This window comes from Propithecus coquereli, unplaced genomic scaffold, assembly GCF_000956105.1.
Source record: "Propithecus coquereli isolate 6110/MARCELLA unplaced genomic scaffold, Pcoq_1.0 Scaffold257, whole genome shotgun sequence".
In the NCBI taxonomy this organism is placed as follows: domain Eukaryota; kingdom Metazoa; phylum Chordata; class Mammalia; order Primates; family Indriidae; genus Propithecus; species Propithecus coquereli.
Genome location: NW_012148141.1, coordinates 1,945,530 through 1,958,707, shown reverse-complemented (window position 1 = coordinate 1,958,707; position 13,178 = coordinate 1,945,530). Strand labels below are relative to the sequence as shown.

Here is a 13,178-nt window from a genome sequence, read left to right as displayed (position 1 = left end):
ATATTTTGTGAAATGCAAAGGTGTCAGATAGGTCTAAACCTAAAAAGACCTTTATTGGGAGAGCTTCTGGAAATTTTATCCCTGGTAAATTAGATTTCTTCTGAAAGCAGCACTCCTCTGATTGATTATTTTACCCACATATTAAACTTTCTAAATTCTAAAATTTCATTAGAGATTAGATACATTCTGTTTAAATTTCTGTTAGCATCAAAGTTTAAATATTTGCAACCCTATAAATTAATGATATTCATGAAACATAATGTTTAGCATACACAGGTAGAGCTAGCCAAATAAGAACATTATGTGGCACATGATTTCTAAATTCTTTAAGGTTCTTGGTTGGGAGTATGGGATGACTACTATCTGGAGAATCTGAATCATTAATTCAGAATTCATTACACCAATTTATTTTGAAGGATACTTGAGATTTAAAAATTTACAACATTGTGCTTTCTGTAATAACCTTGCTGGTGTCTCAGTATAATGGTTGTCCTTGAAGCCTGCCATTGAATTAAATAGTTGTTTACAATTTTAATGCTGCAGAAAGTCTGTGTGCTATGGGACTTATAAATAGCAAAACAGCCTTAGATAGTGATCCAAGACAGACCCAACAAATAACTGATTTCATACTATCATTCTGGTGATGCTCCAGGTATTCACATTTAAATGAAATAACTTTAATAAAATGGGAAGTACCTGAACCAGGACTTGTTTCTTACTGTCTGGTTATCTAATTGATTTCACACTTTTTAAATGATTTTTTCTTATCATTTATAATTTCCTAAGCTAGTAAGATAAATTCTTAATGCCATTTAGTGCTGTTTACCGAATGCTTTAAAATTTAAATGAGTGACTATGTAATAGGTCTTTTTATTCTTTCCCTCTATTCCTCTAGTAGTGCCTCACTTGGTTAAGCTTGTAAATCTTTTTACAAAACACTATCGAGGGTAAATAAACTCTATCTTCCTCTTAAGCAAGTATAAAAAAGCTAATCTAGAGTCAGTGAGTTCAGTTCCCAGCTTGGACCTTGGGCAAGCTTATTTAACAACTCTAAATCATAGTTCCTTCATGTTTAAAATGAGTATGATAACACTCTTATACAGTTGTTCTGAGGATTAAATGAGATCAAAGTATGTAGAAATATTAGCAGGTTGCTTATTACATAGTGTTCAATAAATACAGCTAATGTGTAGATAAATAAGTGACTTGTTTAGAAATTCAATGGAATGTAACAGATGAACTGATAAGAGAAAAGAGCAAAATTTAATAGGAGAAATCGTAGATCTTGGTCTGTGTAATCTGCCAGTATACTCTGTGGGGGAAGTATTAGTTCTTGGTCTAGTATCCTTGAAATCATTTGGTTCATAGTAACAAGCATATTTGGATTTTTTTTTCATTTTAGACCTGATTTATTTTGACATGTAAATTCCTTTTGAGGTGAACTCAAAAGCACTTATTCCAACCTATGCCATCTCCTTAGAATGCACTGAACCAGGTTAATAACTAGCATTCTATTCTTCCACACTTTTCTATTGTCTATTCTCAGGAACCAGACTAATCTCCAGCAGTTCTCTAAAATGAATGGAATTTTCCATATTTTAAATCTTTGGTTTGTAAAAATATTTCTATGAAATAGTAATTTATTGTTTATATATGTAGAATTCTCATACTGTGGATTCTACAGGATTAATATCTAATTTTTTCTTGCTAAAACCACATTTCCAGTTATTGAATGTTAAATTTGAACCCCCACCTCTTACCCATCTCTGAAATGGCCAGTGGAGTAACAAGCAAATAAAAAGCACTTGTTTTATACATACTCCCTTTGTCTACCAGATTTCCAGAATAATAGTTGTGTCCTTTTGGGGTAATTCAGTGGTTTAGGTGAGAGTTTGAGAATGGTGAGAATGATCCAGAAGGGTTGAAAGGAAAATAAGCCCAAGAGCTCTGTTGAAAGCTGAGTTTTCCCTTCTCACCTTGTTCTTTGATGGCTTTTAGGGTATTGATGGTCTCCATCCTAACTTGTCAACTAACTTCCATAATGAAATGGTTAAAAATAGTGAACACTGTATAGCAAATGGCACTCTTTCAGGTACTTCTTTGTAGAGAGCGATCATTATGTGGGAAAGGTTTGTACTGGATGATTTCATGTAATTTATTAGTATAACCAGGTCCACAAACTCTCTTGTTTGCTATACCATCTCAGGGAGGCAGAACTTAACAGAATTCTACATGAAGGGATTTTATGCTCATACAATATTTATAAGGTAGGTAAGTTGTTTACCATGCTGCTCAAAGAAAACATTAAAACTTTCTTCCTACAGCTTTACTATCATCACCAAATCTTAGTCTAAAATGAGTAGGATTTTTCCCCACTACATCAGGTGTTGAAACATGCCTTCCACTTTTGGATATAATAGTTCTTTTTTTTCTTTTAAAAATTTCAGTAGATTTGGGGGTACAAGTAGAGTTTTGTTACATGGATATATTGTATAGTGGTGAAGTCTGAGGTTTTAGTGTACCTATCACCTGAATAGTGTACATTATACCCATTAGGTAATTTTTCATCCTTCACCCCCCTTCTCAAAAAGTCTATTTGAGTCTCCGGTGTCTATTTTGCATACCCATGGCTTAGCTCTCACTTATAAGTGAGAACATGGGGTGTTTGATTTTCGTTCTTGAGTGTTTTTATAAATTGAAGAAGTTTAGGGACTTTCATGTTTGTAATACATATTTTATAATAGAATATTTTATTAGCTTACTTAATTTAACATATTAGTATCCTTTTATGTTTGTACGTTCTTTTTATTTTAATAGTTTGAAACGATCATAGACTCAGAAGAGGTAGGAAAAAGTAGTTCGTAAAATCCCATGTATCCTTTACTCATCTACCTCTAAAGGTGGCATCTTATATAACTGTAGTACAATATCAAAACCAGGAAATTAACATTGGTTCATTACTGTTAACTAGACCACAGAGCTCATTCAGTGTTCACCGTTTTTATCTACATTTGTGTGCATGTGTGTATATAGTTCTATGCAGTTTTATCCTACATACAGATTCACGTAAATACCACCACAATGAAGATACAGAACTACTCTATCATTATATATATGCTATCCCTGGGTATTCACACACACACCCACCCACACTTAGCAACTACTAATCTGTCCTTCTATCACTATAGTTTTATTATTTTGAGAATATTATAAATTATTTCATTTATACGGTATATGATATCATAACCTTTGATTGGCTTTTTTGACTCAGAATAATTTTCTGGAGAAGATTCAGGCTGTCGAATGTGTCAATAGTTTGTTCCTTTTTATTGATGAATAGTGTTCTGTGGTAAGGATGTGCCAAAGTTGGTTTAACCAATCATTTACCTACTGAAGGACATTTGGGTTGTCTCCAATTTTTTGCTACTACAAGTAATAGCTACTATGACTACCGTGAACTGTTAGTAATGTTTTAATTTTTCTGGGGAAAAATGCCCTAGATTACAGTTGTTGGGTTGTATGGTAAGTACATGTTTAGTTTTGTAAGAAACTGCCAAACTATTTTCCAGAGTGATTGCTACCATTTTACATTTCTACCAATAATATGAGAAGTCCAGTTTCTCAACATCCTCACCAGCCTATGGTGTTACACCTTTTATTTTAGCTGTTTTAATTGTACTGTAGTGATATCTCATTATGGCTTTTATATTTTACTTAAAAAATAAAGTACATGATTTTTAAGGTCTTAATTTAGATTTTACTAACATTGTTTTCATCTACCTCTATCCCAATTCCTTGTTGGTGATGGTTTTTATTGCAGTTAAATTGTCAGCGATTTTTAAAAATGATATATTTGGCCAGGACTATTTAGTGTTTAAGAAATATTTTATAGAATTTGATATATTAAATACATTACTTTTAATTAATAAAATAACTTTATCTTTTTTTGGATAATTGTTTGTATTATAGTGGCTGGAATGGCTGGTACTGCGCATATCGATGGAGATCATATCGTTGTTTCAGTTCCTGAAGCTGTATTAGTTTCTGATGTTGTCACAGATGATGGGATAACTCTTGATCATGGCCTTGCAGCTGAAGTTGTCCATGGGCCTGATATCATCGCAGAGACTGATGTAGTAACAGAAGGTGTGATTGTTCCTGAAGCTGTACTCGAAGCTGATGTTGCCATTGAAGAAGATTTAGAGGAAGATGATGGTGATCATATCTTGACTTCTGAACTAATTACAGAAACCGTTAGGGTACCTGAGCAGGTTTTTGTGGCTGACCTTGTTACTGGTCCTGATGGACACTTGGAACATGTGGTCCAAGATTGTGTGTCAGGAGTTGACTCTCCCACAATGGTATCAGAGGAGGTTCTGGTAACTAATTCAGATACAGAAACTGTGATTCAAGCAGCTGGTGGTGTTCCTGGTTCTACAGTTACTATAAAAACCGAAGATGATGATGATGATGATGATGACGACGTCAAGAGCACTTCTGAAGACTATTTAATGATATCTTGTAAGTGAAACATACAGTCCATAATTACTCATGAGATTTACATTAATCTTGAAAGGTTTTCTGGGATGGGGGATATATTCAATAAAAGTCATAGGGGAAACTTTGAAAGTTAATTTTTTTGAAGCTGTGTTTTTGAGATGCTTTCTTGAGTTTACTCAGGTTTTTAATTTATTCAATAAAAAGTCTTTCTCGAAATGAAGTAAAATGATGCAATTTATTAGTATCTTAAAATAGAAATATAGATTTGGCAGGTTCAACAAGAACATTAACTGTTATAAAATTTTAATGATAAATATATATATTTAAATATGGGAACTTCCTTTTATACAGCCACAGCTTTCTAGCCAGCCATGGAGTTGTGAATTTAGTTTTGCTTAGGAATGTAAGCATAATATGTTATGAAATGTTATATTTTTAAGTTAAATACTGAAAAGTAAATCGTAAATTCAGATTGTGTCCTACAGTTCTCCCAGTGTTTATATTCTGTTTGTCTAAATATGTATGCGTGTATTTTATGCAAAACTATTTAACATGCTTATTTCAAACTGCTTTGCGAGATCCTTAAAATATTCCATCTGAAGGGAGAAGGTAGGAATATTTTGTCTCTTTTTAAGTAATAGATTTGCCAGAGCAACAGCGATAATAAAAATCTCATGTTAAGTTATTGATGGAGTTTAAGGAAGAGGTGAATCTATTCCTTATTAAATTAGAAGGGCTCATGCTACAAGTAGTAAAGATTAGATAAAGACTTCACTTTTCCATGTAGGATTTTTTTCTTTTCTCTTTAAAATACAAAAATGATTTATTGGGAAGTGAATCACCAGGTGGAATGTGTATATATGTGTGTGTAAAGTAATTGAATGTTATATGCATGTCAGTGAATTTAATACTAAAAATGAACTAGATTTATTTAATTTGTAAATTTGATTCTGAATTTTAGCATGTTAACTTTTTTACTCCATAAGCACTTTTGAAGGTAAATATTTACATTGCTTTAATGCAATGATTTAAGCCACTAAAAGACTGCAAATGTTGTTACTTATTCTCAAATAGATGTGGATTACTAAAGCAACTCCATATTTACATCTTAACCTGACATTTAAAAAAAAAAGCCTTCAGTTTTGGTTTTCATACAAAATGATGTGACAAAAGTTGGTAGTCTCCCTGTACTAAAATAAATTCAATACGCTTTCAAAAGGGTATTCATTAAATTAAACTGTTTGGTATTGAAGTCATCTAAAATTTTTATGTCATGTATTATGTATGAATAGGTATACTTTACATTATCTACTGTGATTTGATTCTTCCAAAGTTTTTTTTTTAAAAAAAATTTCTGGAACATTTTAAGTTAGAATATTTGTGTTTTTTTGTTTTTTTGTTTTTGAGACAGAGTCTCACCGTGTTGCCCGGGCTAGAGTGCCGTGGTGTCATCCTAGCTCACAGCAACCTCAAACTCCTGGGCTCAAGCGATCCTCCTGCGTCAGCCTCCCGAGTAGCTGGGACTACAGGCATGCGCCACCATGCCCGGCTAATTTTTTCTATGTATTTTTAGTTGTCCGATTAATTTCTTTCTAATTTTTAGTAGAGACAGGGTCTCGCTCTTGCTCAGGCTGGTTTCGAACTCCTGAGCTCAAACAATCTGCCCGCCTCGGCCTCCCAGAGAGCTAGGATTACAGGCATGAGCCACCGCGCCCGGCCAGAATATTTGTTTTGATAATTACCTCATGTCAAATGCAAGGACTTCTGTCCTTCTAGTCTAATAGAATTAGACTGAAAATTAAGAAGAACATTGTATTGTTCTAATATTATTAAAACTACTGTGAGGTTATTTTAGGGGAAATTTAGGCTGGGGATTAATTAACTCTTTAATCATTAGTAAAGAAACAGCAACAATTTTTAAAAATTTCTTTAAAATTTAATTATTTTTTATAATAATGCAGTGTACAAATATACAAAAATTAAGTATTTTCTTATATCACCCATTATCCCATTACTCAGATACTTGACCATTTTTATAATGGTTATCATACTCAAATTTGGGACTATTTACTATTACCATTTCCATTTAATTTATTTTATTCTAATTTTTCTTCATCTCTTCCTTACTCTTCATTTCATTTTCATTGCCTCTTGCTTTCTGTTAGCCATTGAATCTCTCAGGAGTTACAGAATAAATTGCCTTGAAAGACCTCAGTGTCAATTCAAGAAGTCCTTGTCTCTGTTTTTTTTTTTTTTTTTCAAAATAGTGATTTTCAAAATATCTAAGAGATAAAGTTGAGGACTTAAAACAGATCTTTGTCTTGTTCCTGAATCCCTAAATATTCCTGTAAGGAAACCTCATCAGTAGTTGAGTTTTAGAGTTAATGAGTAGTTTATCTTCTCACAATATCTGAGGTGCATCTGAGTTTAGTCCATGTTCAGGCCAGAGCTCACAAATTCTTTATCTTAACAGATGTTAAGTTCTCCCATTTGTGCTAAGTTAACTTGGAAATTAATATAGTATAACTTTATCTGTCTAAAGTTGTCCCAGGTGTGCTCTTCTTTAAAAATACCTAACACCCATAAGACATTTATGGGTGATTATTTTCTTTATGAAAAGCTTCCCTGGGGCAGAGAAGTTCCTTTATAAAGAACCAGTATAATGTATTTAAATGACTTTTTAAAATCAATTCATATTTCTTCCAAGAACATAATTTTGTATGAAGCAAATATCTTGGTAGGGTCATGCTGGGAAATCTCATTCAAACCTCTCCAATTTTAGGGTTAAAATAACAAAGTTATCACCTTTGTAATTTTTCAAAATATAATAGCTTTATTGAGATGTAATTCACACACTATACAATTCACCCATTTAAAGTATGCAAATCAGTGGGTTTTTGTGTATTCACAGAGTTACCCACGCATCACCACAGTCAATTTTATAACTTTTTTATCACACCAAAAAGAATCTCTATACCCTTTAACAGTTACCCCCCCCCATCTACTCCCAGGTAACCACTAACTTAATTTCTGTCTGTATAGATTCGCCTATACTGTACATTTCATATAAATGAAATCATATAATATGTAGCCTTTTGTGTTTGGCTTCTTTTACTTAGCATAATGTTTTCAAGGGTCATCCATGTCATAGCATGTATAAGTACAGTTGACCCCTTGAACAATGTGGTAGTTAGGGGTGCTGACCCCCACCCCCCTGTGCAGTCAAAAATCCATGTATAACTTTCGACTCCTGAAAACTTAATTACTAATAGCCTACTGTTGACCAAAAGCCTTACTGATAAGTCAATTAACACATACTTTGTATGTTGTATGTATTATATACTGTATTATAATAAAATAAGCTAATGAAAGAATGTTAAGAAAACTATAAGGAAGAAAAAACTATATGTACTGTTCTTTAAGTGGAAGTGGATCATCATGAAGGTCTTTATCTTTATCATCTTCACATTGAGTAGGCTGAGGAGAGGGAGAAAGTAGAGGGGTTAGTCTGCTGTTTCAGATGGCAGAGGCAGAAACAAATCTGCATACAAATGGACCCATGCAGTTCATACCCGTGTTGTTCAAGGGTCACCTGTATATTTCATTCCCCCCCCTTTTTTTTTTTTTTGAGATAGAGTCTCACTCTGTTTCCCAGGCTAGTGTCAGCCTAGCTCACAGCAATCTCAAACTCCTGGGCTCAAGCAATCCTTCTGCCTCGGCCTCCTGAGTAGCTGGGAATACAGGCATGCGCCACCATGCCTGGCTAATTTTTTCTGCGAATTTTTAGTTGTCCAGCTAATTTCTTTCTATTTTTAGTAGAGACAGGGTCTCACTCTTGCTCAAGCTGGTCTCGAACTCCTGAACTCAAACGATCCTCCCGCCTCAGCCTCCCAGAATGCTAGAATTACAGGCATGAGCCACTGCGCCCGACCCATTCATTTTTTAATACTAGTAATATTCCATTATATGGATATATCACATTTTATTTATCCATTCATCAGTTGATAAACATTTGAATTGTTTTTACCTTTTGGCTTCTATGAATAACGTTGCTATGAAGATTCGTGTACAGGTTTCTGTATGGACATATATTTTCATTTTTCTTGGGTAGAAACCTAGGATTGACACACGTTTGAAATCTGACAATGACTAATTTTTTGATTTTTCCATATATTGTGAAATATAGATCTTCTGTATATTACCTGATCCCATCCCTGTGGCATATCAGTATACTATAATTATGTTATCATACCCGCCATATAATTTTGGTAGATGTAACATACAAAGAGTACAGCAAAAAGCCTACTTAGCTTTAAAACGGAATGCTATATTGTTCATTTTACTAAAATGAAATTTTAATCAAATTGTGCCAATAGGCTATAAAAGAATATTGAATGTTACCAAACTTTGCAGTGTTGGCAAACAATACACCTTACTCTTTTTTATCATATTATGTGCCAGTACAATTCTATAGTGGTTATTATATTATTACTAGATTGAGAAACAATACTATGGGACTTGAATATTGCATGCCTTACAACAAGCAAAAAAGTTAAGCTTGGATTTAAGGTATTTTGAGTATTATCTTCATTTAGAAGAGTCTTTGTAGATTTATTCCTAAAGTCAGTTGATTGCCTATTAAGTCTTTGTTAATTTTGTACTTTCTGTAACAAAGGATATAGAATAAATCTTGGTCAAGTTGATGGTTTACCTCTTAAAGCTACACACCAACATTTTTAATAACTTTATCACCTATGAACTTAAAATAAAGAACACATTTAGTTAGTGCATTTTAAAATTGCTCATTCTGAGGAATCTAATCTAAGGAGAAAATAATGGATACATTAAACTTAAAGTATGAACCTTAAGAAAAGTTAGAAATGGAATCAGAGAGAATAGCAACGGTAATTTCAATACTTAAAGCTAAAATTATGCTACAGCCCTATTAAGAAGTGTTCAAAAATGTCTTTTATTTCATTAGCTTTAATTTTGCGAATTATATTTTTAATTCAGCTTATCCCAGAGAGAACTATGGTCACCTTAAACCATTTATATATAATAAAGTAGGATTTATCAAATGAGTATTTTTAATTATTTCATTAATTTACAAGTTATCCCAAACTAGGAAATTAATATTTTTGATACTTTTTGAAGTTTTTGTATATCCTATGTCTTTATTTCTAAGAATGAAAGAGTACTGTTTTCCTGAAAACTTAACTTATTCCTTTAATTTTTTCTATGATCTTATTTTATTCAACATATTTTACAAGAGAATCTATTAAACTAGTAATATTAGATACTTCATCATTTTTTTCTTTCATTATAATTTGTTTCATTGCCAAAAATGTTGCTGAAAATACAGTAATAGAATTAGGAGCTATGATGGAATGAAAATATTTAGTCTGTTCATTTCAATCATTTTGATGTTTTCTTTCATAGGCAATAAACTATTCAAACTCTTAAATAGTGTAATCATTTATATTTAATCACAAAGTTAAAGTAGCTTTGCAATGTGAAAAGAATTTCTGAAATGTGTTGTTTTCCATTTTGAAAGGCCAAACGACTGTTTTTGAAGTTATATGTATCAAATTTGAAACCGAAGTAGGGATAATGTTAGACTTTGACCCATTTAGATTTTGGTGAAATTTTTTTTGAGTACCAAGTTAAAAGCTTTTTAATGCCACTTTATTCTGCTTTTATTAGTTCTAGAATTGTTAGGTATACTCAGGGGCTTCAGAATTTTATGTTTCATATACATACGGTACTGTGATGTATATAATAAGGAGGAAAAGATTTTTGATTTAGGTTATAGTTCAGTTTTTTATAGGAACAATGTTGAAATAAAAATGGTAGGCATATGATATCTAGGGGGACATATTGTTTGAATATTATTTATGATCATAGGACAAATTTCATTAATATATTTATTGCATAGTTCATGCATAGTATTCATGTGAAACTAAATGTTATACTTAAAGATTATAGCAGAGAATCGAATTTTGTAAGTATACATAAAATATAAGTAATAGTCTCAAATATCGTTGCTTTGCCTTTATATATTATTTTTTTATATTCACTGAAGCATTGGGTTGTTGATAAGACAAAAGTTAGAAGCATTCATTTAGGCATTTCCTTTGTATGTAATTTTGAAATAAAGCATACATTGCTAAATGTAGAGGTATACAAAATTTCTGGCTTGAAGTTATTGTCTATTGACTCAACGGAAATTAGAGTATTGACTAAGATTTTATTTTCATGACGATTTATGAAAAGACCCTTTTATAAAAGTCATTTCTATGTTCTCTGTGTTTCCTTTTTCTAAATCCTAGATCTTGTGTGTTAATTGGTTTTAGAAACAACTTTAATTTGGGAGCTGTTTATGCGAGCTTCTTTTATGAGTAATATGTAATTTCTGTTCTTAATTTTTCTGTTATTAAATTTAGTGTTGGGATTTAACTTAAAATGTTGAAAGTGATAAAAGATGATTTAATATTTTCTCAAACCATTTTAGTTAAAGGTATATGGTTATTAAGTATTTTGTATCTAAAAATTGAAATCTGTGAATAGATTCTATTATATAATTGTGATCTTGTACCTGTTTTTCCATGAACCATAACACTTTTAATGGCTACAAAATAGGTCATCAAGTGAATATGGTGGGTAGGTGGTTTAACACCTTATTTCAGGTTGCAGTTATGCTTAACACCCACTATATGTCCATGGTACTTTTTGACTGAAACTTTTCCTCTTTTATATTTTACAGTGGATGATGTTGGAGAGAAATTAGAGCATATGGGGAACACATCATTAAAAATTGGCAGTGATGGTTCACAAGAAGATGTTAAAGAAGATGGGTTTGGTTCAGAAGTAATAAAAGTGTATATATTTAAAGCAGAGGCTGAAGATGATGTTGAGATAGGTACAAAGACTAATTTTAATTTATCGCTATAATAGGAATTAGAATTTATTTTTATCTTTTCTGTAGACTATTTGAAAATTGCACAGATTTTTTTATAGGTTTCTTTGGGCACGGTATATTTTTAAAAATTGTGTATGAATATAAAACAGAAATGCAGAATATGTCATTCTTAAATTCTTTCAAACATGAGTAGAATATTGCAGCTGAAAATATCGAAACAAATTAGTGGAGAGGATTTGGTTTAAATTAAGAAATTATAATGAGTGGTTTAAGAACACGGATTCTAGAGGCAGGCTATTTGGTATTTTTTTTTTCTGTTTGGGTTTTAATCCTAGTTCTGCCACTTAGCTGAGTGACCCTCGGTTATTTAACCTTCTTCTGCCTCTGTTTCCTCATCCATAAAGTGGCCATAATGATAGTAACTACCTAATAGGGCTGTTGTGAGGATTAAATGGATAAATATATATAGAAGACTTATGTAGTGCTTGGCATATAAGTGTGATGTAAGTGTTAGCAATTTTTGTTACTTCTAAGTAATTACTGGAAATGTAAGGTGTAATTTATATGAAAATTTTGTTGGCACTTTCAAATTTATTTTGGAATTTTTTAAAAATATTTTTCTAATGGAACATATTTCTTATATTTCCTCCTTATTAATTATCAGGGAATTATTTCATGATACTTCTCAATTTTGATAAATGTTTTAATTTTTAAGGTGGAACAGAAATTGTCACAGAGAGCGAGTATACCAGTGGACATTCTGTAGCTGGAGTGCTTGACCAGAGCCGAATGCAACGGGAGAAGATGGTTTACATGGCAGTTAAAGATTCTTCCCAAGAAGAAGATGATATCAGTAAGAAAAAAGGGGCACTGTACTGACTTATCAGTAGCCATCATGCATTCTTAAAAAAAAAAAAAAATCTCAGAGGTACAAGTACTATATAGGAGAAAAATTTGATAAAATAAGCCTGACCCTTTGCTTTAAATAATTTAAAAGGGAAGGGTCCTTTTGACCGTTCATGTATTGTACAAATCAGCAAACACGAAATACTATGTCTCATATACTATGCTAGGAATATAGAGATGAGATGAGCAACATACAGTTCCTGGTTTCAACGGAGCTTGCAAATATATAATTATTGAATACCTACTTTGTGTGTATGTTATTGGATGTGTTGCAGTGTATTATCTCATTTAATTCTCACAAGTTATGTCTGAGATAGGTGGTATCATTCCTGTTTTATGGAAGGGAAAAAGATGCAGGGAAAATAATTTGCCCAAGATCGTTTCAATATTAAGTAGAGAAGGCAGGATTTGAACTGAAAACTCTGTATTTCTGCTATTATTGTTCTTTCCACATGCCAGTGAGCACTGTTGGCCTCTCTCTGGATTTACCAGTGGAGGGCTAACTGGTTGCTCTTCTTCTGTCACTGAAGGGTTATCTGTGTAAGTATTCTTCCAAGCCAAGCTGCCAGGATCTTGATTTATTATGCTGTTGATGGTCTCCAAGTAGTCACAGCTTAAGGTTTCTTGGGGCTAAGTACCACAGGGTGAAAAAAGCTACTCAGGTTTCCTTTCTTGCCATGCTGCATGTTTCCTTATAAGGACATTTTACTCTCTGCCTACTTTCTCCTCACCTCAGTATAGGAATGCAGCCCTTTCCTAAGGCGACTTCTGTCTTCTTGCTATGCTGAGAAAAACACTACTTTGTTTTGCTCTAGAAGGGCAAGAGCCTCCATTTCACTGCATTACCTTGACA

At 32.5% G+C, this 13,178-nt stretch overlaps 1 protein-coding gene across 1 annotated transcript in view; it reads left to right on the top strand.

Annotated features, from left to right (window-relative positions):
* Positions 1-13,178, top strand: part of ZNF711 (zinc finger protein 711) — a 37,049-nt gene that overhangs the window by 18,931 nt on the left and 4,940 nt on the right. The window contains exons 2-4 of the mRNA XM_012647133.1: positions 3,970-4,521; positions 11,264-11,419; positions 12,135-12,272. Of these exons, the coding sequence (XP_012502587.1) occupies positions 3,970-4,521; positions 11,264-11,419; positions 12,135-12,272 (846 nt within the window). The remainder of the gene's footprint in view (positions 1-3,969; positions 4,522-11,263; positions 11,420-12,134; positions 12,273-13,178) is intronic.